We start from the raw sequence: 26,903 nt of genomic DNA, 5'->3' as shown, positions 1-26,903 counted from the left end.
CTTCCAGTAGTTAATCAGAAATAAATATGCACAGAGTGAAGCATGCACAGAAAAAGCTGCCATACCGCAGACCCTTGCCACAACTGAGAGACACGTTTTTCCTGGCTCAAGATCCTAATACTAAATGATAACAGCAGCACAGCTTTCAAGAGGTTCATTGGCTTCTGAGCATCTTGATGTAGAGAGGTTTTGGTAGAGGATCAGTTTACCAACTCCTACCGGCCAAGCAACTGCTGCATGATCAAGCTGTTGAATTGTGTTGCTGTCTTACATTTCAAAACTTGACATTTTTGAAATGTGCAAGTGAAAGACTGAGGTTTTAAGAACAAACTTTGATTACAATGATGAAAATACTTATTATACAAAAGTTATTAATTAAATTTGACTGTGGTTCTCAAACTGTGATAAAGTGGAACTCATGTTCTTTTTTTATTATATTTTTGTAGGAAAAATGTACAAGTTGAATAATATTATTTTATAATATGATGAATTCTTTTCTTTATATATATGATTATATTTCATGTTTTTATGCATTTGTTGTATTTATCTATGCTTCTTTATTTATTTATGCAAAGCGCTTTGATCTACCCCGTGTATAAAAGGTACAAATAAATCTGCCAAGTCATATAGTGTGTTGATTCTGGAGCTGTAGCACACAGTTGTTTTGGTCTCTGGCATGTTAAAAATGTGATGTTTATGCTTCATTGATTCTCTACAGATCAAAAATAATCTGTGGCAGTCAGGGTCTTATGGTGTTCAAAATGTTAAAAGAATAAAAACCCACAACATTCTAAAAAAAAATCTGGGTTTCCTTTACTGCTACTTAAAAATCATATCTGGATTTGTGGTACAGCATAAAAAGTTTTAGGTCGTTATCATTATGCATTTACTACAAGACAGAGAGTTTTTACACAATTATAAAATGACAAAAAACTATGTTTCATAAGAAGAAAAATGATTTGATTCCCCTAATTAATGTTGGGAATATGCAAATGCTATTCAGATTTAGAGATACTAAAATTAACTCAGTTGTACTTCTGTTCATTATAGCTTTCATTATTTCTTTGCTTACTTATTTACTTCAATTATCGATGATGTGTCAATTTCTTATATTTACCTCACAGAATGGGTTGTCCTATAATTTTTGAATAGAAAATACTTTTTTTGTTAAATCTTCCTAATAGAACATGAGGGATTGGGGTCAAAACCTACACTAAATCAACATTTGGAACAAACATATCTCTCAAATAGTGTGCTTTACCCATTTGGTGCTGTGCTGACGCTTTTGCATATTTATCTTTCACAGGAGGTTTTCCACCGTTTGTACATCATCTATACCGTTGGATACTCCATCTCTTTGGGCTCAATAATGGTGGCTGTTGTCATCCTGGGATATTTTCGGTGAGTCTACTCAGTTGCCTTCTTTTATCCTTCTAACCTCAGATGTTCCCAAGGGAAAGATTTTGACACCAGGTGAGAAGCTAAGGCTGGATCATCAGGAAGTCTTGATGTTTAATAATAGCGAGTGGATTTTTTAGTCATGCAAGGAGCACATAGATGTCAAGATGATTACTAAACCGAGCTTCATCATTTAAAAACATTATTTTCCATTTATAGGAATTAACCTAATACTGCATATGTTGCCTCATAATGAGCGCATCACATATGCAAACTGTATTAAACACTACGTTTGATTTTCACAATGTGATCTGACTATCTCTGAAGCACTGACTATCTTCTGGCTTGCATTAATACAACCCTCATCGCCTGACCTTTACAGCCTGTTTCACTTTCATGCTGGGTTCTGATATTTAGACTTTGTATGTGTGCTAAGAAAGAAATCATTATTGTATATAAAACAATTAAGAATAAAATGTTGCTTCTAAAAGTTTGCTTTTGGAATAAAAAACTTCCAAACTGGTACCGACAGTGCAGTGCAAGAGTATTCACAGCTCTTGAATTTTCTGTGAATTTTCTGTGATAATATAACTTAGAGTTGTACAAAATTGATCCTTTTCAGGTGTTTCCTTTTACAAATAAAAATCCAAAAAGGGTTGCATGCAGTTTCAAAGTCCACCTGAATCAATACTTTGCACAGTCATCTTTCAATGTAATGACAGACATAATCACATCTTAAGTTTGAAATTTGTTACCCATTCTTGTTCTGAACCTACATGGCCTTGTGTGAATGAGTAATTGCCCCCTAAACCTAATAACTGGTTGGGCCACCCTCAGCAGCAAAGACTGCAATCAAGCATTTGTGATAGCTTGCAATGAATCTTTTACTGTGCTCTGGGAGACTTCTGGCCCTCTCATCTTTGCAGAATTGTTGTAATTCAGTGACATAGAAGGTCTTTTGAGATCATGACACAGCATCTTAATAGGATTTGTGGTGGTGGTGGAAGGGCGTAGCACGTAGGTTTGGATTTTTTATCCCTTAATAACAAACACCTTCCTTTAAGTAATGCATTTTGTGTTCACTTGTGTTGTCTTTAACTAATATGTAAGGTACTTTGATGTTCTGAAACACTTTAGAGTGACAGATACATGAAAAAAGAAAATCAGGAAGAGGGCAAACACTTAAATCAAACCACCTTTAACGAGGGCTGCCCAAGTCCAATCCTCGAGAGCTGTCCTCCAACTGTGAGATTCATCCCTGCTCCAGCACACCTGACTTACATTTCAGAGTTACCTCCTTGACATGTCATGCAGCTCTGCAGAGACCTGGTAATGAGCCATTGATTAGATTCAGGTGTTAAACACAAAGAATTTGTTTAATAGTAGGAGTAGCCAAGCAGCTACTCCTACTGTTAGGAGTAGTATAGTAGCTCTCAAAGACTGGACTTGGCCAGCCTCTATCTAATCCCTTCCATTGTATCTCTGACAGAAGGCTTTGAGTTGTTGTCCTGTTAGAAAGTGAACCTCCACCTCTCTGGCAATTGGTTACTCTGGACTTAATTTAGGAGTATCAGAGTAAAGTTGCCTGTTAGAGATTTTTTGTTTTTGCAAACCAACCAATTAAAAAAAATCTTCCAGTTAAAAATTATGTACTACATTTTTGGTTTGTCCCTTAAAATCCCAATAAAAAAAAGCCTGTAGTGAAAAACTTTAAGGGGTGTGAATACTTTTGCTCGGCTTTATAGTTTATTTTACTCATTTTCCCTAAAATTGTACTTCTGAAATGGAGAAAAAGTCTGTAACAAGGTTGAATTTAGACCATTTTGTTTCATGCTGAGCAGATTGGTCAGTATTTGCTTATTTTGTGGGGCACAGGGAGTATCAAGAATCGATGTAAAGTTTACTAATGTTCCAACTGACGTAACTTACAGTACACACAGTCAGTCAGAAAGGTTTTAGGAATGCTTCCAACTGGCACCAGAAAATATACGTGCCAAATGAGTTTAATAAGTTATCCCAGGGGCCCATCTGACATTCTGGCACCAGACTGCGAAGTGCAACAGCCATGTCCCCCCTTCAACACATCAGCTTTTAGAAAGGAGAGCTCATAAACGTTTTCCAGAGGGAGCAAAGGAATATTTTACATTAGCACTTGCTTTCAGGGCCTTTTTTTTCACCTGGGATGTGTGCTAGATTGGTTTTTCCTGAATCAATAGTTCTCTGAGGGCACCTTGTCAGTTCATTAATGAGATTTAGTGAAAGAAATTGTGGACAGAGCTGATGGTGGATACAGCAGTTTCATTTCTGTCTCCGGTAGATGTGTAGCCTTAAAATTGTTGGCACCAATAAATAGTCAGCAAATATTTCCTTTGCCATTTTTTTACTGTAATAACTTAACCTTTAAGTCTATTGACCCAGCAAATTGAGCCCAGCGGATCGTGACGCCAAAGGTCAAGCCACAGGGAATGTTCAGGATGTTCTGGAAGTGTTTGGGACTGATAAAATTTGCATACTTCTCCAACTGCTGCACACATGCTTGCAGTTTGTTTTACACTTTAATTTGAGCATGGCGATCTGATAACCGTGTTTTTCCTAAAACTGAAGAATGTGTTATAGTCAGCTCAGAATTCAGCTGGCTCTAATTAGGATGCGCATAGTTTATATGCAATGTGGTTTTGGTCGTTCAGACACACTTTTATAAAACTTTTCAAAATGTTTAAAAACATTTTTTTAAACATTTTAAATGACCTTGCTGATGTTTTTTTTTTATTTTATTTTTATTATTCCCAGACGGTTGCACTGCACCAGGAACTACATCCACATGCACTTATTTGTGTCCTACATGCTACGAGCTGTAAGCATATTTGTGAAAGATATAGTTCTCTACCCTGGATCTGCTTTGGAGAACATGGAGGGAGTCACAGTGGAGGACTTCAAGTCCATTACTGAAGCCCCACCTGCCAGCAAAACACAGTTTGTAAGTTAATCCCATGAGTCCTTGGCCTTTAGTAAATGCAGGAACATAGAAACCGTTTTCATGTGTGGTCAAAGGCATGCCAATTCGTACACGATCAACTGTGAAATCTATTTGCACACACAGATTATTTGAGTATCAATGTTCACTAGAGTTTACCATTGTGCTTCCAAGGTGGATGTGATGCATGTGCTAAAACTCACCAACTTTTCCTGCATTGGAGAAAATGAACTGCCCTGCCTTTCACCCTGCCAGTTTTTCACTAAGCCAGCACTTGGCTTCCCTTTTCAGATTAAAGTTAGAAAATGGGAAATGACTGTTAACTTTTCACAGTTATCTTAAAATACAAACATTTGTGTAATAAATTCCTTCAGGTCACAACTTTTCTTGTGTTTAATTAAATCAACCAAAACAAACTACAGAAGTTTTGAAGTTGTTTTTTTTTTATGCATGTATTTTGGCTTGCTGTATTAATTAATTCAAACCGTCATTCAAGTTAATGGAAAAAAAAAAGTAAATATCCAAATTAACACAAAAACTGGTCTTTTCCATATCATATGTTTCTAAGTCACAAATAAAAATTCAAAGATAAACAAATTTTGTAATATATGTAAAAACTACATTATGAACAGTTTCAGGCAGCATGATTGCACAATTGTTAGCACCATTGCCTCACAGAAAGAATGTCCTGGGTTTGGAAAGCCACATTTTATTAAGGTTCATAAACCAGTCTCACAATCTGTTAAAAATCAATCAGCTTCTTAAGCCAATGGTTCCAACTCATTGGCAAACCTCCAAACCTCCTAGAGAAAAGAGTTGTATATTTTTGGACTCCTGGATACCACTTGCATGTAATCAGTGGTTATTATAAATAGACCAATAGTCCAATGAAGACATTTGAAAGGTATTTGGAGAAAATAAGTGCTGTAACAAACAAATTGAGATCTTTTAAATAAGAAGGTGCAATATGAGACTTAAAGTTAAGTCAGACCTGACAAGGAAGACAATGAGGCCACATTCATATTTCTCTGCATAAGGTTAACTGGTCACTATTAATTGGCCAGAAGTATGCCTCTGTGTGTTATTGGTTGCCCATCTTGTGTTGCTATGTGATCCACTGACTAGCTTTTCAGAATGTAGCATACTCCCCTCCCATTGACCGATGGAAGTTAGGGCCAGCAATGACCCTTCAAGAACGATGCATATGGAAAACATAAGTGTGCATGAGGAAGTTCCCTCTCTAAAACAATCGGACAATCTGATCAATGATAAATCACAAAGGGATGTGCTAAGAAAAAAAGATACCAATGACACGGTAGCAGCAGGGGAAGATTACATTGGATTCATAGCTGTTAATGACGACACACCAGTGCAACAGCAACAGCTGCGGCCATGTGGAGGTTTGACCTCACTTTGAGTCAAATCAATTGATGGCTGAATCAGTCTTGTCATCTGTGAGGTGTCCACATGATGTCAGTACACCGCAGTGCGTCTGTGTTGATATAAAACAAGTTTGATTTATTATCAGAAGTGTAAATTTCTTCAAAGTATTTGTGAATTTTTACTTTAGATTGAGAAAGATATTTATCTTTTCAGCAATATATTTATTTCTAGATTAATGTTCATTCATTTTTTTCAAATTAAATAGGATCCCTTATTCTTGCTACAAGGCATCTATGTAAAAGCATTAAAACCAAAACATCAGCTATCCTACCAGAGACAGGCCCATCATTTGTTAAATACATTATTTGCTGGTTTTTTCCTTTTTAAGCTACAAGTAAAACCTGCAGACATGGACATCTTCTACTATATGTTTCTTCATGTAAATGAAAAATTATAGAAATTAGCCAATTAGCCAACAAAAATCTTTCATAATTAATTGAGGCTCTGGATTGGAGAAAGAAAGCTTGAAGGCTGTGCCAAAACAATTTTGCATACATTCCTTTAAAATGTATGCATTTTGTGATGGAGCTTTGAAGAAACAGGGGTGGCTGTATCAAAAAAAAAAAAGATTTTAAAACATTAAAACGATTAAAAGTAAAAACACATTGTTTAAAGTTGCTTTTAAATGAAGGGTTTGCTAGTTCAGTTTTAATTTTTGCAGTATGACACATCCAGAACACAAATTATTTCCATGACAAGGATCTGAACTCAGAAAATAATCCTCTATTATAAAATTTTTAGAGCTAGAACTGCAATTGAAAAAAGCTGTCAGATCATGTTTGGGATCAGTGAACAATACCCTAATGAAATAATGAAAGTCATGACTGATCACTATAATGAATAATTTAGGTTAGAGCAGGCTGTGTAGAAAACATCCACCCATCCATATTCTAAAATGTTTATCCTTTCTGGGTCACCAGGGGGGCTGGAGCCTATCTCCAGTAGTCAAAGGGCGAGAAGCGGGGTACATCCTGGGCAGCCAGTCTATCGCCTGGCAACACAAAGACATCAGGACAAACAACCTTATAGACACACATTCACACCTAGGAAAAATTTTAGAGAGACCAATGAATCTAACAGTAGTATTTGTTGTTTTTTTTACTGTGAGAAGAAGCCAGCGTAGGGTAAAAAAGTAAACATACATTTTAAAATCAAATACACCTTATAGACTTATTAAGGCTGCTTTGATTTTATTTGTAATACTAAAGTCTAAGCAGGGTACGAAGACATGAATTAAAAATACTTAAACAAGCTGAGTATGTTGGAAGAACAGCCCTTGTGTTTGGCTAATTAGTAGAAAAATAATTGTAGTCTGGATCAATTAACATGACTGATGAGCGCTAACTGAAAGCACGCACCAATAAATATGTATATTCAGACTAGATGTAAATAATGCATGAGGTTAGGGAAACGAGGATAAATAAAGTATGTAAGGAAAAAAGAAGCAAAGAGAATAGGCATTCTCGGAGCTTAAATGAGGAAAACAAAACAATGCTGGCAATAAAACATTTTTAATTTTGTAGTCTCTGCAACAACTACAAAATTAACTCATGGAACTAAGAGTTTCTTAATTAGAAATAATGGTACAGTGTTCCACGTTTGTTTTTAACCATGAGGATATTTGACAAAAATTCTGAGAAATCTTGACTATTCATAAGCATTAGGAATTAGGCAATAAATTAATTCTGATCATTACTTCACTCAGTGCATTTTAAGTTTGCTTTGGTTGTGTTTTAGTTCAGTTCATTTCAACTGATTCCTGTTTGTGGCTAAGATGCACCACTCAAAAATCATAACGGGTACTTGTAGTTGCATAATTAAGTTGACACTGTTGTTGCATTTCAACTGATATTTGAGTGTTAGACTATAGAGTTTAACTAAGTTCTTAGCAGACCTAGACAAGATTAGAATTGGTAAACATAATAGCAAACCAAGGACATGAAAACAATAAACAATTCACATGGGTGGTTTTTCATTATGAGTGTTGATTAATTTGCTCTGCTGTGTCTGCTTTTTTTTTTATAGATTACCTGCAAGGTGGTGGTGACCTTGTTCATGTACTTTCTGGCGACCAATTACTACTGGATTCTTGTGGAGGGTCTTTACCTGCACAGTCTCATTTTTATGACTTTTTTCTCAGACAAAAAGTACCTTTGGGGTTTTACACTGATTGGATGGGGTGAGTGTTGATTCTTTTATATTGCACTTATGGGACTGACCAACACTAAGTAGTGAATAATTGTGAAGAGGAAAAGGAAAAAGAAATGACGTTCAAGATATTTTACAAAAAAAAAATCTAAGAAAGAAAAAGCATGGTATGCATTTGTATTGAGTCAATACTTTCTAGATTGTTCGTACAGAACAGCTGGGGGGAAAAAAATCTCATGCAGGAAAGCCACTGATTGCACAAGATCTTATTTTGATGTAAAAGAGCAAAGGGGACTGGATAGAAATATTTGCCAGACTCTTTAGATTTTTACATGGTAAAGAATTTGGAATCCAGGTAAATCAATGAGAAGTGTAGGTGCCCACATAATCGGTGCCTATGCCTTGAAGATTGTTGTAACATGAAAAAAAAGAGAAAAAGCTTTATGCAAGATACTGCATGAACATTGTTACTAGTTCTAGACAGTAGACTTTTGATCAAAAAAACTTTATTAGATACAAAATGTCTGAGTTTTTTTTCACATTTAAGGAAAAAAAGTTAAAAGCTGTAGGAAGCATTGTTACACTGATTGATGATATTGATTTATGAAAAAAGTAAAAGCAGTGAGTAATACCTCTGTTTGAATGTGGGTTTTACAGTTCCTGCATTGTACACACTGTGCGTATAGATCACATAAGCACAGCGCATACAATGTGGATGCTGTCCTATCCAATTTCCACTCATACAGGATTATCAAACATAGCAATTTGGACACTTTTCAGAATATGCTTGCATGAAAGCAAATTTGAATTGTTCCTAATTAATTTCCTAGGAGTACCAGCTGTTATTGTGACCATCTGGGCCACTGTGAGAGCCACGCTTGCTGACACAGAGTAAGTGATCTGCATAATTAATATCCCTTTTATTCTTGTCAAATTTTAATATGGTAAGGCTGATGTCCATAGTTCCTTGAAGCTGATGATTAATGATGTTGAATCAAGCCTCTATTTATAGTTTAAGTATTTTTAAGTTTCTACATGTTCTATAGTCTGGCCAGTACCTTGGAGGCCAATGTTTATCTCGAACCTTATTCAATAGGGTAAATCTTAAAAGGTAAAAAAATTATTCACTTTTCACTAAAGATACAATACATCATATAATTAGAAAATTGCTTATGATTTGCATTAATTATGCATTGCATGTAACTTTTACATCGATTTACCCATTATCATGAGCATTTGCAATATTTACTGAAAAGTGATGTCATCAGTATTTCTAGCTATTCTCTTTGTATGCCAAAGTCCAAACATGGTTTATAAAGGCATCAGATTTATTTTTCATTTAAATGTGTAATTTTGTCATGCTACAAATCTGGATTTACTACTTATTGAGAAAAGCTTGGGATGTTAATTAAGAAATATTTGGCTGAATACCATATCCTTTTGCTAAAAGAGTTTCATACCCCAAACCCCTGCTTTTTGTTAAATGAATGAATGATTGTCAAACCCACTGATTAGTTGGTGTAGGAAAACTTTTATGTTTTTGTTCATATTGCCTTGTTTAGATAGTATCTTTAAAAAGTTTGAGACGATTGACATCCAAAAAATTATTAAAAGAAACAAATCAGTAAATGAAACTGATTAATTTATCTCTAAATTACAAACAGTTCTGGAAATGCTTGCTGCTCAACCCCTGCTGCCTCTACCTGAACCTGAAAAATGAAATTTAAAGCCAAACTTTGAAGCTGACATGAAACAAATGGAGAAAAGTTATGATCCACTCTTAAAAAGTCCAACTCATCAGGCAAAAAATGACAATGGCAAGGTAAAACATCAAACCCCTTCGATAATTACCACCACCTTCAGTGTCTGCTTTGAGTTGTGGACCGACTGATACTGTGTTCACCACCTGTTGAATGGAACTAGAGCGCATATTTGTCTTCTAAGTGGGTTGGAGTCCCAGAGATCATTTCTGTTTACGTTCCAGGTATTTTGGAACAGAAAAAAACACCCCAGCATGACATTTACAACTTAAGCATTGCCCTGAAGCTGTAAAACAGCACAGAGACAGCATTGTGCCTAGATCTAGACGCACCAGTATCAAACTGAAAGGAGCGGATTCAGAATCAGTACAGTAAACCCTCGTTTTTCGCGGGGGTTGCGTTCCGAAAAGGACCCGTGATAGGCAAAATCCATGAAGTAGTTACCTTTATTTTTTTACAATTATTATACAGCATAATTAAATACTCTACATTGAAACCAAAGAACAAAACTTGTTTTCAGGCCCAAGCATTTTTTAAACAAATAGAACACTTTCTTACAAATAACTACAGTAAAATAATAATTTTAATCATCAATACGAAGCACACTAGGACAAATTGTGACTCGCGTATTTCACTGTTCCTCTGACTGTGACGCTGTGGCCTGACTCCGCTCTCTAGTGTTTTTTCTTCTGAAGCCTGTGGTTCAGGTGTGTTTTTTCAAGAGAAGAACATACTTATCGGTAGTTGTTGTCACTCTTTTTTTCTTCTGCGCAAAAACATTTACCAAAATTTGCCAAGTTGTATTACGTATATTTAAATACCGTAACGTTATTGGTACACAGGTAGAGAAGAAGCGCAGAGACTGTTTAGCCAATCAGGACGCAGAACACAATGCATTGTGAAAAAAAAACTGCACAAAAAAATCTGCGGAGCAGCGAGGCCGTGAAAGGTGAACCGCATTATAGTGAGGGTTCACTGTATATGAAATATTCAGTGATTTTAATTCCCAGTATGGGCAAACTAGCAATTTTCTTAGCCTTTGAAATACACAGAACAGGTTAGAGAGATGTACCTGAATCTCAGGAGGAATAAATCAGTTCAAGGGGGATTAAAGTCAGAATTTTAATATGAGTGCTTTGAAAAATATAATTAGTTTACATATAACACTTGTGTCTAGAGGTGTTATACATCTAGAGAATATGGGGGACAAGAACAATGCCCTGTCGAATCTCTATCTCATTCCTATTACATTGTGAAACAATGTCAGATATCATTTAAGACACTAAAGTGGAGCAGAGAGATTCTGAATCTGCTTACCCACTTAACCCTTCTTTAGCTTATTCCTGAACCCTTACCTACTCATCTTGTTGTTTATTTCTGCAGGTGTTGGGACTTAAGTGCAGGCAATTTGAAATGGATATATCAAGTGCCTATTCTGGTGGCGGTGGTGGTAAGTACATGCTTCCAGTTTGTACTTCATTCCCATGGTGTGCAGGAAATTACACCATTTGACTGCAGCTGTGGCCTAACAACTGTTGAATGAGAAAGAGCTTATTATGTTTCCAATTATACCTAATCCTAACATTATGTTTCTACTTTCTCTTCAGATTAATTTTATTTTATTTTTGAACATCATCAGAGTCTTGGCAACTAAACTACTAGAAACCAATGCTGGGAGATGTGACACCAGACAACAGTACAGGTATGAACAAGTCTTAGAAACATTTGATTCAGAATTCCTGAAGCTGTCCTTCTCGATCGGTTTATCGTGACTTGTTTGCCAACATCAAGCCTTCTTCAATGGGAGTAGATGGGATTTAGATTTAGAATTTCTTTCTAAATCATCATTTGTGCTGTCCTCTGTTGGTGACTTTAATCTCAGAATTCTGACTTTAATCTCATAATTCTGACTTTAAACTCAGAATTCTGACTATAATCTCAGAATTCTGACTTTAAACTCATAATTCTGACTTTAATCTCATAATTCTGACTTTAATCTCAGAATTCTGACTTTAATCTCATAATTCTGACTTTAAACTCAGAATTCTGACTATAATCTCAGAATTCTGACTTTAAACTCATAATTCTGACTTTAATCTCATAATTCTGACTTTAAACTCAGAATTCTGACTTTAAAGTCAGAATTTTTTTTTTTTTTTTTTTTCGGTGGCCCTAATCCTCTTCCGTAGTTTTTAATGTAGTTGTTTTTCTTTTCAAAACAATCTTTAGACTGTAAAATGTTCTGTTGCAGAAAGCTCTTGAAGTCTACGCTGGTGTTGATGCCATTGTTTGGCGTCCACTACATTATATTTCATGCCATGCCATACACAGAGGTCTCTGGAATACCATGGTTGATACAGATGCACTACGAGATGCTTTTCAACTCCTTCCAGGTAAAAAAAAACAAAAAACATTGGTGTGGAAATTCTGGAAATGCCACTTCATTACTCTGGCAGCCTTTATTTGTCTTTTCATTCTAAAGAAATCAATTTGACCTGACTGGGATTTGTCCGCAAGGTTTATGTTATCACCATTCAACAGCTACAGATTGTCAAACTGTTTCTCATTGTTTGGTTACCAATTTCTTAGAAGATCCTCATTAAGATAAAGAAAATGGCAGGGATAACTGATGACTGTGAATATCAAAGAAAATGTCAAATTACACAGCTGAAATGCTATATTAAGCATGTGCTTATTGCTTGATTTTGTAGTGTCCCTAAAACCAGATTTTTTTCTCTCTCTCTTTTAGGGTTTCTTAGTTGCAATCATATACTGTTTTTGCAATGGGGAGGTAAGAACTCCAAGAATTGTGCTTTGAAACATTATTTTCAATGTCCATGACTGTAATCTTATATAAATAAAATCGATTATCCTTTAAGGTGCAAGCTGAGATCAAAAAGTCATGGAGCAGAAGAACCTTGGCCCTTGACTTCAAGAGAAAAGCTAGAAGTGGGAGTAATACTTACAGCTATGGACCAATGGTATCACACACCAGCGTAACCAATGTCACTGCCAGAGGACCCCTGGCCGTCCATCTCACCACAAGACTAGGGCCGGTGCCTGTAAACGGCCACAGGAACCTTCCTGGGTACGTCAAGAACGGCTCAGTCTCAGAGAACTCTGTGCCTTCCTCAGGACAGGAACTTCACATACCTGAAGAGGAGCAGTCCGCACAAACACGGCCTAGTGTGGAAGAGAAACCCACTCCTGTTGTAGAGGAGGAGAGGGAGACAGTCATGTGACCTCTAGAGGTCATCATATATAGCGAATAGACAAATTGTGAACACTCTGTGGATGGTCTGAAGGAGGAAACTGCATGAACCAAAAATATTGGCTCTTTTCCTCCTGTAAACTGAGCCAACACACTGCAAAATGAGGAGGCTCAAGGGAACAAGAGTGTCTTGATTTTTCAAGCTTGGCCGAGAGATGAAGACGGCAAGTTTGTAAAGGCAGATAGTTTTTGTCCTTCCATCCACCATCTGCCAAAGAGAATGTGTGAAAGCCTAAATCAGGGTGAAGTGTCTGACTTTGACTTCACTGCTATGACTGATTATATAGTTTTCTGTTCTTTTACAAGGAAAATATGTATAAATTAAGCATAAGGTTGGCAAGACATCAGCCTTACTCATTTACTGTACATTAAAGATGGGAAACTTTTCTCAGCAAGGTTTAATATGAATAGAAAAAGTCATAAATGCTACAATTTGTAAAGCATCAGTTCTACTTTGTGGCATGGTCACATTTGTTCTCCACTGACTCACATCTGTGTCAGTGTAAAAGGGAAGCTACTCAGGTAATTGAAGTCCTTTGTTGTCACACACTTATTTTTCATACTTTTCAAGTGGTGTTTCAGCAAATTCTGTATCTCCAGAATCTTCAATGCTCATGAAGTTTTGTCAGTTTTGTTTTCTGTCTTTTCATTTTTTTACAGCTTCAGGTTTTATTTAGCAATTCAAATTTCAGTCTAATTAGAAGAAATATGAAGGGTTGAAGTGAATCTATAAATTCCCTAATTTTCTGTTCAAAAACTATGATCGCTCTACATCATGGAGCCAATACTATATATGAAATTTCATTGAAATATCTTGGTACTTTCCTTGAACTGACATTTTCAGGCATTTTCCTGCTGGGTAGTTTCTGGAATCAAGCTTTATTACAAGGCTGACTAATCTTTGGGTGCTTTCTGGGGACTTGCCAAGAACCTTCATGGACCTTACATATAATGTTTTTCTTTTAAATCTCCTAGCATTTACCTGTAAGTAAATATAAACAATATGTAACTTTCATAGTAGTTACCACCTACTTTCCACTACTTACAAGAACTATGCTGTGTTATAAATTGATGTACAATTTAATAAGATTTTAAATGAAATTAATGAGTAATTTTAGGAGCTTGACTGTATTGTGAGTTGACTCATAATGAGTACTTTCCTGACTTCAATGAATTTTCACAAACTGCAATGGTGTATGTATATATTTTGGCATTATGGAAGAATGTTACTTGTCACAAATATGTTTCTTGACAGTTCGATGAAAGTTTTATAAAATCTCCATAAGCGTTTCAGAAAACCATCTGCTAAGTTCCATGAAATTTACATTAAATTCACCTATAACTTCAATAACAGCACAGTTTACATTGGGGACATTTTACAAATGATAATAGGAATATCAAAGTAAGAATATTTCAAGTGGAGTTTGGAGTAAAGGTAGAACATGAACAGTAATGGTTTGATTTGTTGTCATAAGGTTTTTATAATATTAGACCCAGATCAAAACCACAGACGAATTCAAAAAGCCTTAATTTCCAGTGGAGTGAAAATTAAATCCATGAGATTACATTCCCCAAGAATTCAAAGAGTGGCATTTATGCTGGATGCAAAGGACAACGGATTTTCACAAAAGGCCCACTAATGTGCTGCTTCATTTCGTTCACATTCAAGTCGCAGTGTTTACAGATCAAAAGTACATTCTAATTAAGAGCTAAATGTTGTTCCAAACATACAGTATATGTTTTGTAGCTGCTGTGTCTTATTTTCGCTAAACTGTTAGTTAAATGAATGTCAGAACTATACGTAGACTCTAAACAGAGGTGGTAAATTTATTAACGTGTGGCATATATTCATGGAGTTAGTTACTGACACATGCCACAACACATTAAACTCAGTAATTAACTTGCATGGCTGACTGCGTGTAGGGCATATTATTTATTATTGTATCAAAAAGAAAAGGCATGATATGGCCTTAAAAATGTAACACTTCAACATATCTTTGTATTTATGCGCAATATTTATTTCAATTTACCAAATCCTCCCAAAAATAGTGAAATGATGAAACACACGTGCCATTGACGTTAAAGATATTGTTTTGAACTTAGAATCTGAAATCCATGATTATTAGATCATTTATACATATTCAGGATACACCATCATTACAGCCATATTTTAAACTACAAACTCAAATTAGAACCTAATTTTATATTTCAGATTCATAGTTTTTCAGTACTTCTGTCAGTAAGTCTATGATCATAATTGCTAAAAGAGGTTCATGTATTTCAGTTCCTTTTGTTCATCTGTTAAGAGATTTCTGTATTTCAGTTGTCGTTTTAGAAGGAAACAAAATCTGCAAAGTCTTACAAAGTCTGTAACAACAGGAATTTACTAATTTTTTGAAGACAGTCTTGATCCTAAAATAATGGCAATGCACACTGGTAGCCAATAAAAAAATCAAAAGGATAAAAAAAACAGAAAAAAGTGTCCTTTTTGCAGTATTTTTTTAGATACAGATTGTTTTTGCAGTGAAGGGGAATCAAAACGTATGTATTTTTTTTACACCAAATGTGTTAAAATGTCTTATGATAATGTCTTACCATATTGAGAGAAACATAATTTTCTGGGATATTACAGAAGTATACACAACACCACTGGCATTGCAGAAATTTAGAAATTGCTCCATATCACTTCCTTAATTCAGACATCTTCTACCTGTCTACTTACTTTATCTGTCAGAACTACAACACAAGATGTAGGGGATCCAATACACATGATGCAATAGGCACGACAATATAAACTCCTATGTTACAAGTGAATATAGCTTGCAGAAAATATGTAAGGTATGTAAGGTCAGCCAGAATCCGAGTACTTTTACAAAGAAATGTTTGCAATTTTTATTATTCTGATTTTTTTCAGAACAGAATTGTTTCAGAACAATTGTGTTATGAAAAAAATCAGAACAGAATTGTAAAAAATTAACAGGGAAAATAAAGTGCTAAAATAAAAATTGAATTGTTCTGAAACAATTCTGTTCAGATACTGTGTTTCAGAATTTTAAGGCCAATTTTCATAGAGCTGATGTTATAAGTGTTTATATACCTCCTTTGGAAGTAAAAAGTGTGTTTTATGTCATTTATTTATGTTGAAATGTACTCAGTGGAAGTGGTATTTAGTCTCAAGGCCTTGTGTAAAACTGTAGTATATTGGCAGTATTTGGTTGAATACATTTCTCCCTCTCTTCAGTACTCTGTAATTAAGGCATTTGTAGATGTCAGTGTAAATATTCTAAACTATGGTTTCTAATCTCTTATGTTCATCGGTAAATTGTAAGACAATAAATCTGTAATTTCATTATTTTTTTGCTTCTTTTCCTTGATTTCCACTCAAAAAAGTAACACAGTGTCTCACATGGATTTAAGTTTACTTTTAATAGAATGTACAAACTTTATTTTAGAAAAGCATAGTTTTTTGCTACGTGAAATATAAAACTGTTACCTTTTTCTTTTTTTCTTTAAGATCACAGTTCACTTTTGTGATTTTTTGCCTCCCCCTTTAGCACCTCTTTTGCCTCCTTTTTCATCCTTCTCTCCTTTGTCGCTCTTCTTTCCTTTTCCTTCACCACCTTCTTTCTTGGATGCTCCTTTTTCCCCCTTCTCCTCCTTCTCTCCCTTTTCACCCTTCTTTTTTGTAGAAGCCTCCTTGTCATCCCCTTTCCCTTCTTTGGCACTCTTGTCTTTCTTTCCCTCCTTGCTCTTCTTTTCTCCTTTTTCACCGTCCACTTTCCCGGACACTGTTGGAACCTCAGTTTTTTCTTCTGGTTTTGCAGCTGCAAAAAGTAAGAAAAAAGGGTCAAAATTTCTAAGCAGCAACAGGCACTTCCTGGATATTTCTAGAAACAGTGGTATTGACACCTTTCTTGAAGAACAGACACAAAATGCCTTATATGGCCCAATAAGAACCAGATAAATAATAAAAAATAAAAAAAAGAAAAACACATCCGCTGCCCATATCATATCACAGAAGACTTCTTTTTGACTAGCAGCACAGCATTGCTGTGTACATTTTTACTTCTTCTGCAGTCTAAGAAAAGCCAGAATACTAGCTTGTAACCATTTTGTCTACCTTCTTAAGAGGCACAATCAAGAGAATCCTGACCAGCTGTATCACTGTGTAGTCCCCTGTGTTTTGCAGCAACACCCTCTAAGCAGGTGGAAGGTCTTACGGAGGCTTTTCGCATGAGCTGGAAAGCGTTTAGTATTGCAGGAGATGCTACCATTCTCACTGGTTTTCACTCTGCTGCCATCTGGAAAAAGACTGCAGTTTCTGGGCCAAAGGGGATATACAGAGTACAATTATTTTTTAAATGTGAAAGATCTCCCCGTCTGAATGCATTTTTCTGCATTCTCTGTGTATCTTTGTCCTACTGCAGTACACAGAGGATCTGGCAAGTATGCCAACAAGTGAGAATTTCAAATTAGAAGATAAATAGCTAAATAAGAAAAGCACAAATTAGTGATCATTTTGATAAAATATTTAAAGTTTTGGAACAACATTTCCAGGCTTATCTACTAATATGTCCTAAAATAGAAATATGTTTTAAAGACTGTTACATTAAAATAATGTAATTTTCTTTTTTTTTGCCTTTATCTTTACCTAAAATATTAATCTTCCGACATGTAGAGCACCAATTTATCTGAAACTGTTTTATTCATGCAGCTATCGTGATAAATTCCACTTGATCAGTCCAAAGGTTCACAGGAAACAATTTTGTTACTCAGCAACAGCTTTTAAACACTTTGACTGCTACTCTAATTGGGGGCTATGTTAAGCCTGACATGTTTTCTCTTTCTTTTGTAAGCTGTCAGTCTGTTTTTTTTGTTTTTTTTTGACATCTCATTGGTTAACACCTGGTTGACATTGTGTTAAATTGAAGCAGAAATTAAACCTTGATTTGCTTTCTACTAATTTGCCGTTACAAAATGACACTACTGTCTGGAATAATTTATCACATATAATACAGTGACATCTCCAGATTTATATGGAATTACACACCTTCTACTTGGAAATAAGTAGAAGGTGTAAGTAAGAGGAGGTGAAAGTAGAGAAATGAAGAATACACACACAAAAAACTCTATAGTTCTTCTTTATTCAGTGGGGAACATTTTGGATAAGGAAGCAAGAGGGAAGGTAGTTAGAGACTAAGCTGTGTGACTTCCAGCATTTTTTTTCCCTACTCACTGACTGTATATGTAAGATATAATGTCTCTGAAAGAGGAGAAGCTCATTATTTTTCTTACTTGACTCTACTGTCCCAGATATGTTTCTTCTTTTGGCACGTTTGAATATATGGCGGTATAGAGACCTTCATTCTGTAGAAAGTTTAGGAGATCAATGTCGCAGGCCAGTTTATACTCTTAACGACATCTAGGCCCATTATTTATACAAGCATACATTCCCCTTAACTTTTTCTCCTTAGAAAAGCAGTCAGGAGGCCCATGGTAAAATCACAGGTAAAGATAAATAATAATAATTTTAAGGCTTTAGAGAAATGCCAACTCTTCAGTTTTCAACACCAACAAGTACTCTTAAAGGTCTTCAGTCTGAAAATTAAAAATGAAATGCTCTCAAAAAACCCATACAACTCTAGAATTAAGTCATGCTATTTTGAAATTCTTTATAAGTATTATACTTGCCAAAAAGAGATTGGTATAGTTCTTTGTCAGTCTCAAAAAATGACCAGAAAAAACATATATACAGTTTTTCTTTCATTAAAAAAATCCATGGCATGGCCAAAATTTTGGCATCTTGTGTTTTTTATTTTAAATATTTAACAAAATGTCTGTGAAACATAATCATTAATTTCTTCTCACTGTGAGATAGATTCTGCTTCACATTCAGTGACGCTATTTTCAGCATGTATTACGAGTTCTTCCGGGATGTCAGCTATTGTTACCGATTTAATTTCAGGCACACCATCATCTTGACATAATCTGGAAGGAAATGCATAAATGTACATATTTATTCAGCTTTTTTTGCTGCCTTACTGCTTAAGTCATTCAGAGGCAAACATTAGAGCAAAGTTTATCAAGTAACAAGTAACTCCATGCTCATTTTCAGCATTTCGTTATGGCTACTGTCCCTCCTTTTATCCCAGTGACATGGTTAATTAGCCTCTTAGTGCCACGGATGAGTATCCACATGCTGACATCAGAAACTAAAGCAATGTGCAGCAACAGTAACTTCATCATGTTGTTCTTATTTTCTGATGCCAATATTATTTCAGACATCCATCATGGGAAAAATACTTAAGCGTGTAATTGCTCTATATCAATTACACATTACTCAACGAATGCATTTCCGTGACCACAAAGAAGATGAAGCAGAATCAGCAGAGAGGATAAGATTCTTCTGACACACTAAAATTAACAAATAGAAGTGGCATCTGAACTAAAAACAGATGTAAAAGAACAGTCATAATAACAGCAGAGTCCAAACTATTTATTTTATTCAAATCTAATCTCACAGTTAGGAATATTGATGGGGCTGATGCAAACAAACAGGAGTCGGAACAAATACAATCCTACAACATTTAACACAAGGCATGCCGCATACATGGCAACTCAATCAGGTTCTTTTCATTGCAGTTTTGCTATTCCAGCTGTTTAAAAATTCATGTACAAAAATATCATGCAAACATTTAAAAATTTCACAACTCAACCTAGAGGTGCTTTTTGACATGCTTAGTAGGGCGGCCAAAACTGGGGCATTTCGTCCCCCAGGTTCTTGGGGATTTAGATTTAGACTTTGATGTCTAAATCAAGTGGGATACTTTACTTGCTGTTTCTGCTGAAGTTGGTATTTGATTATCAATTTCAGGTATGATGCTAATTTAAATATCTTTTTTGTGTTCTTTTGGAAATCTTTGACACATTTGATCATATTTCATTCAAAATCTGAAATATATTATTAATTATATTATAAATTCATTAGATCTTTCAACACTGAATACAATGAGCAAAGATCATTTTAAAACACACTTTGACAATATGCAACCTTTATAATTTGAAAAAAATGAGAAAAAACACTGCAGAAGCATTTTGAATACTTTTTTGGCATTGAGAAAAATATCAATAGTACAATTTTGACCAGCCAGACCTGGACCTAATTATTCTACACTAATTACAGATTGGAACATAGCTTGTAATATGTGATGCTTTATCCATAAAAAGGAGAAGTATGAAGTATGAACTCTGACAAGTTGAAGACCTCCAACATCAACACAACATTTAACAATTTTAGGAAGAAGTGAAAAATAAAGCCATTGGTATCCATTGTTTTGGAAATTACATTTCAAATTTTTGGGGGGGACTTTGAAACTAAAACTGGATGTCTTAAATAAAAGCCAAAACAAAGAAATGACCTAATCAAAGTCTACAGTAAAGTTCAATCCAAATGGAATGCTGCAACCAATCAGAATTGTTTGTTTATGCTTGAAAACCATTATGGCTTGGTTAAAACCAATTTGCAAAAAAAAAAAGAATCGGCAAAAATTCTTCTAAAGCAATGTAAAAAACTCTGTTATCTCAAACACCTTATAGCAGTTGTTACCACAGAGAATGGCAGGAACATGTTATTAGTATTAGATGTTATAAGGGTAATTACTTTTTACATAAGGTCATATTGGCCTATATAGCTTCTTCCTTTAATGTATTAAACCATTTCCAAGCAGCAATTTGTCTGCACCAGAGTGAAGTTCGCCTTAGATTAAAGAGTGGTAGTTTACCGGTAGTTTATTTTTTTCTTTTACCACCTTGTACATATATAACATGCACACTCCCAAATACACACCAAGTGTGGTGAAATCCATAAATGTCATGCTGTTCTAACCAAATTTGATTGTAAAAGCAGCACCATGTGTACTTAGTAGTTTCATTTAAGTTTCATTAAAGAGGATATCACTACCGAGCAAAGCTTGAAAATTTCCAGCAAAGCCTGAAAATGTTGTGCTTTCTTTTCTGGCAGCATTTTAGAAGTAATACTTTAGTCGTGCTAAACAAGGGATTGATTTATCTTTTGCCACCAGCAGTTTTTAACGAAGATTGCAAGGGCTGAATTGAGAGCGGAATAAAAGCATTTTGGATAAATGAATGAAGGGTGCTTTTAGAGTGGCTCCTACTGTAAACACTACACTCTGCAAAGCAATTGAGCCAAAGAAGAAAGGCTGCAGGAAGATAAGAGCAAAAGAACAGGAGGGAAAAAAACCATCATCCCAGCTCTGGCAAAGACAGAGCGCTAGGGTGGTCCTCGTTAACCCTAACCCCAGAGAGAGGGCTGCTGTTAGGGTTTTGAGTCTGGACCTGCTCAGACACTGTCTGCAATGCAGAGGCATCTGCAGTCGCTGGAGGGATAGGAGGAAGAGAAGACAAGAGAAAAGGAGAGGAAAAGTGGAGATTTTAGGAACAGAACTTTACAAGCATGAGACAAATATAAAGATGAAGAAAAAAATATATGATTTAAGAGGACATTGTGAAATAAAGTAGCTGTTAATCAGAAAGTGTGTTTGAGACAATAATGAGTTTTCTGGATTTTATTTTAAATTTAGTGTTCACTAGTATTCACTGTAAATTGCAGATACACAGAAATAAATCAATTTCAATCATGAACTATTAGACTGAATAAAAAGCACTGCAGATACAGATGTACAAACAGCCTCTGCAAAAGTCAAATCAAGCATTTATCTGTTTTTCTCCCATGTCAGAAAGAGCTGAATTTTTAGCTTAAGAAGTATGGCACAGAAGGGAAATTAAACTGCTAATGTCAACTTCAGCTGTTGAGAGCTGCTGTTGCTTTTATTACCAACGCACTTCTGTCATGTGTAGATTCAAATGGTATTACAGAGAGGTACTTACATCCTGGGATCTCAGTCAGCTCATTCAGCGGTGGCACTGTCTCTAATGTGTTGGCATATTTTTTGGCAGCTTGTCTTTGTGCATGTCGTGCCTCAATTTCCTTTTTTGTCCGTGGGATACGGCATTTGAAAATACAGCACAGAGTAATAACTGAAAGAAAGGTGGGGGCGGGGGGAGAGGACATGGTGAGTTTAAATTATTAAAACTTCTTATTCATCAGGAAAGTGCAACACATTGCATTTAGGAGTAAGTTAGCTATTACACATCCTGGGGAGATTTGAGTTATGACTTCTTCATTTAGAACAGCCTAAAGAGAATCTGTGCTTTCTGTGGAAGCTAAACTACAATGGGCAACAGGTGCAAATGCACAGCAAAAAGAAAGATGCACTGCAAAATTAATGATGCAAACTCCAAAACACACATAACACAACAAATGTGTCAATCACAGAACACAAAAGCAAAAACCTACCACCAACAAAATAAATGCAAAAGAAAACTGCTACAATCAGAATTCACTCCACAAAGTAGAACAACTTCAGGCCACCAGGACAAATCTGTAGTAGGTAATATTACTAAATATGTTGCTGTTATAATATTGCAAAAGACTGCGTGCTTGAAAAGGACACAAAGTATAATGCAGCTTTTCTACTTTCTTCCAACTTTCGTCTGGACATCCAGTTAAATCATAACATATTGTCTTTACTGAGAGTCCACTCGCATATGACTTGGTGGCCAATTCTCACTAGTGGTCTGGAACACTTGGAGCGAGTTTGCATCCTTTGTTTTTTTCTATTTGGAGCATTTTCTCTTTTGCAATCTTCTATTTGCATTTCTTGTGGTTGCAGAAATGTGTCTATGTTTTTTCTTTTCCATTTGATTTAGTGGTTTTAGACTTTTGCTTCTCTTCTCTGTGTTTGCAGTATATTTGCTGCATTTATTTTTGCCATTTGCATGTCAACCACTATACTAATTATCTTCCTGGTCTTCTGCACTCAGACTGCCTCCTCAAGAATTTGATGGCAGCTGTGAATAGTTTCCTCTATTTGTTTTGACCTTTGAACCAGGAAACTATGCTTCCGATCATCTCTTCAAGACTGTGTTTTTTTTCTTTCTCGTTTTTGCATGCTTTTTCCTGTTTGTGCAAACCAATAATCTGTTCTCTGAACTCTCACATAGTTTTTGTGTGATTAGGGGAATCTTTCTATCTCAACCCCACAAATGAAACCCTTATTTGGGTCACATCAGGTAAACTTGAGACCTTACAACCTTCTCAAATACTTGCTTTTATAAAGAACTTCATTGTATAAGTTTCAGACTATAGTCACTGAAAGCTGAATTTGGATAAAATTTTTGCATTTTTGTTGTGCTTAATTATTAAAACAATTTTTTGTCAACATTTGAACAATTCTGAGTTTTCCCAATAAATCAAATTTGCAGGAGGGGCTACATAATGGTAGATGTCTTGTAGTTATACCTGTAAGAAACTGAATTGATAAAGGCATACTTACCAACAGCCAACACAAACATTGAAAAAATTCCAATGACCTGCCATAATCTCAGCCCCCAGAAAACGACAGTCTCTGAGGTGACAGGGTCCGGCTTCTTCGGGGGCTCTGTGGGTAAAAGCTATAAGAAAATGACAAAACAAACAAAATTTCACACAAACCAGAATTTTGCCAATATAATGGGCAATGTTATATATGTCTCTAATAAAGATCTCTGGTAATAGTACTTTGCTGCTAGGCAATTTGCTACAGATGTGTGTGGAAGGCATTTTGAAACATTTATTTCACCACTGACCTCTATAATTGGAGCTTGGGAAAGAACAATTATATGTTCTCCCAAAAGGATATGTTGTTGGTGCTACCAAACCCCGCAGAGCATCGCCCCCTCTGATAAAATCATCAAGAGAATATTTCCCTGGCTGCTGTTTATTGATCACTTGACTGGATGTGGAAACTCTACACTTTAATCCATGAAGCACCAAGTAATTGATCTAAAAATAGGCCACTGTTGTATTTGCTACCATTATTGAAAACACTGCAAGGCGATAAAAAAGAAAGAAAAGAGAAGCTGGATGTGAGCACAGAATTAAATCAACATTAGAGCTTTTTTCTTGTTAAAACCAAATTATTCCAGATCTTTATCTTTTGTAAGTTCCACCTAGGTTTAATGTAAATTCCAGAGAAGAGTTATTAAGTTCACTGACCTATGTTGTTCCTATCAGTAGTATCTGTCAGAACACCAGACAGAGTTACACATTTTCACAGGTTTTAAATATTTCATATCTTCAAAGCTGCTTGTTGCTTTAAGTTGTAATTGCTGCAACTCAGTCAGTGGAAATACTTCAATGCAGAGCCGGTTGTTTCTCTACATTGCAGAAGCAGATGTGACATACACATCACATTTAAAGCCTATGTGGAACCTCAGCCTCAGTACCAGGTCAGACCTTAAGGTATTTTTTTCCAGGATCACCCGGTGCTCAGATCCATTTATCTTTCCATCAACTCCCCCATATTGCCTGTCCCTGCCCAGCATCAGCCCAGAGCATGATGCTGTCACTACCATGTTCCACAGTGGGGAATGTATGCTATGCAATGCTAGTTTTCCTTACCACATAAAGCTTTCTATGTTGACCAAAAAGTTACATTTTGGATATCAACCTGGTTGGCGAATCTTCAGAACAAGACCTATGAAGAAGTTTACTTCAAACTTCTTATGGCTTCCTTTCAATAATGACTTTCTTTTTGCCATAAGTGGCGTGTATGAGGCGAGAAAACAGGATAACGCCTTTGAAAACTCTTGACAGTTTTAGTTCCTCTTCTTCATGTACATTATAGGCTACTGTGCAACAAGCTAAGTAAGATTCTACACCATATATTTATTAAGCATTTCAAGTATCTTACCACAAGCCTGAGCTTCAGTCATTTTGCTTTCAAAGCTCAAAAGGCAGCATGTGAGCAGCCAGAGGGACTCCCTCTAGAGGTTTCTGCCATTTTCTCTTATCTTTAATGAAAAACCTGTTCGCTTCACATTAAACTTGAACTGTTATGCATAACATAACAGTTCAAGGCATAGCCTTTTAATAAATGAAAATATGTTATATGTGGAATTTTTTGTACATGAAAAAAGAGTGAGTTCCTCCAACAGAAAAGGCAAGGATACTATATCTTTTTTTATATGTATTTGAACATATAAAAGTAATACTTGTGTCCTGATTGTTTTGATTTCCCATGGAGATCTTTTTTGATAATTACAACATCTGACTTGTCTTAGATGCTATAACGTTGCTTTGGTCTGTGAAGTAGCTCATTCCCTCTTATGTTTGTGCAGTTTTTACATAAACTGCTCAGTTTCTAAATCATTTTTCACCTTTTAGCTTTTTTTTAATGTCAGACCAGAATGAAAATCAACTTATCTCTCTTTTATTCAACCTGAACACCAAAGTAACAGTTAAAACCAATACTTGTCATAACAACTCTGCTTAGCTTTTTTCACCGGCTCATGCAGTCATGTTTTTCTTTTCTCCCTCAAAACCACCCAATCCCAGTAAGAAGACAAACAACAAGTCGGGCACCCAATCAAGTGGCATAAATTACTTTTATGGATGCTACATGTTACGCAACTAAACACCTGCACCTACATCTGTGAAGACTATGTTGGAGGACATGGCGTGCCTTCCGGCTCTTACCTCAGGATCCGGGACCTGGGAGAGCACGGAGGACAGGCACTGAGACAGCAGCAGAGTTTTCCATCCCCACAGGAGGAGATGAGATGGGCATCCAGACTGTTCCCCGACCATTCTCTCCCCCTGGTTCTCCCTGCAGCCACCCTGCCCTCTCCTCCCCCTTCTCCCTTCTGCTCTCTCTTCTTCTTTCTCTGTCTGCCTGCCTGCTTACACTGGCGCCGTTTACAGGACGGGACCACAATGGCCCTTTAGTGATTGATAGTGAGAATGATACTGATGGCTATCCACTGCTGTTTCTTTTGGCTTTCCACCACAACACAATCCGAACCAAAAGACACAAGTGAGCCCCTCTGCAGCCAGCTGAAAACTACTCCAGTGCAATGGAGGGAGCCAGTCGTGCTGTTAGGGGACATTAATTAATTAGCAGAGCTGGTGTGGTTTACAGCCAGCTCACCCAACTGAGGACAGGCAGTTAACTAAGAGAGGGGGATGGGCTGTGCAGTTGGCCATGATGAGATCGAGCTATTCAGGTACAGCGAAGCGAATGGCTGTGAGTCATTGCTTTTACAGCCTCAGAAGGTTGTAGAGTGAAAATCCCCACAGCCTCATCCTTTCAGAGTGGCAAAGTATGATAAGCTGAGCTGCTGCTGACTCCAAAGTTTTCAACAGGCGCTTGTCCAAGGAAAGTAAAAAGAAATGAAGAGTAACTGCTACAACATTGGCATAGACTGCAGTGACTTTTTTTTTTCAGTTTAGTGAAAATATTTTTTCCTGGCTGACTCTTATGTTTTTTTAAAATGTACAAAAATCAATTTCATTAATGAAAAAATGCTCAAATTAAGTGAAGCTAATGTTTTTGACAACATTTTCAGCTTTTGTTTGAAAATACATAGGTGATTTAATTATATTGAAGTCGTTGCTAGAGACGTTTTTTTAATTATTATTATTATGTAGCACACAGGACAACAATGGCTGCATGCTTATATTTATAAAAGTGACAACAAATGATACACTGACCTGCAAAAATTATTACTGGCATACATACTTTCTAAAATACGCCACATTGCTACTAAAAAAACTTAGTCATTTTTTGGGATTTTATGTGACAGACCAACATAAAGTCATACATATCAAAAGGTTTTATGCTTCTCAAATTGACTCACATATAAAAATCTAAAATGTATTACATATATTTGTATTTAATTCCCATTTATTGTCATACCTCTAATTTAGAGCAAATGGAACCAGCTGCTTGTCATCAGGACAACTCCAAGTTGCACACTCCATAAATCTGATTTTTATAAAAAGCAAGAA

General features: G+C 35.9%; 2 protein-coding genes across 3 annotated transcripts in view; one reads left to right on the top strand and one right to left on the bottom strand.

Moving 5' to 3' along the window:
* pth1r (parathyroid hormone 1 receptor) overlaps positions 1–15,776 on the top strand; it is a 59,913-nt gene extending 44,137 nt beyond the window's left edge. For both annotated transcript variants that reach the window (XM_028021362.1, XM_028021361.1), the window contains exons 5-13: positions 1,307–1,401; positions 4,189–4,375; positions 7,841–7,994; positions 8,794–8,854; positions 11,107–11,173; positions 11,331–11,425; positions 11,975–12,116; positions 12,473–12,514; positions 12,603–15,776. In XM_028021362.1, the coding sequence (XP_027877163.1) occupies positions 1,307–1,401; positions 4,189–4,375; positions 7,841–7,994; positions 8,794–8,854; positions 11,107–11,173; positions 11,331–11,425; positions 11,975–12,116; positions 12,473–12,514; positions 12,603–12,965 (1,206 nt within the window). In that variant the 3' untranslated portion in view covers positions 12,966–15,776. The remainder of the gene's footprint in view (positions 1–1,306; positions 1,402–4,188; positions 4,376–7,840; positions 7,995–8,793; positions 8,855–11,106; positions 11,174–11,330; positions 11,426–11,974; positions 12,117–12,472; positions 12,515–12,602) is intronic.
* Positions 15,777–15,992: 216 nt separating this feature from the next.
* tmie (transmembrane inner ear) lies at positions 15,993–25,933 on the bottom strand. The gene is made up of 4 exons (XM_028021363.1): positions 25,593–25,933; positions 23,410–23,527; positions 21,902–22,051; positions 15,993–16,818 (listed from the first exon to the last, which is right to left on the bottom strand). Exons 1-4 carry the CDS (start codon positions 25,701–25,703, stop codon positions 16,517–16,519), a joined length of 681 nt encoding a protein of 226 aa, XP_027877164.1. The 5' UTR covers positions 25,704–25,933; the 3' UTR covers positions 15,993–16,516.
* Positions 25,934–26,903: the final 970 nt, after the last annotated feature.

This window comes from Xiphophorus couchianus, chromosome 6 (assembly GCF_001444195.1).
Source record: "Xiphophorus couchianus chromosome 6, X_couchianus-1.0, whole genome shotgun sequence".
Classification (NCBI taxonomy): domain Eukaryota; kingdom Metazoa; phylum Chordata; class Actinopteri; order Cyprinodontiformes; family Poeciliidae; genus Xiphophorus; species Xiphophorus couchianus.
This window is presented reverse-complemented; position numbering and strand designations above follow the sequence as displayed.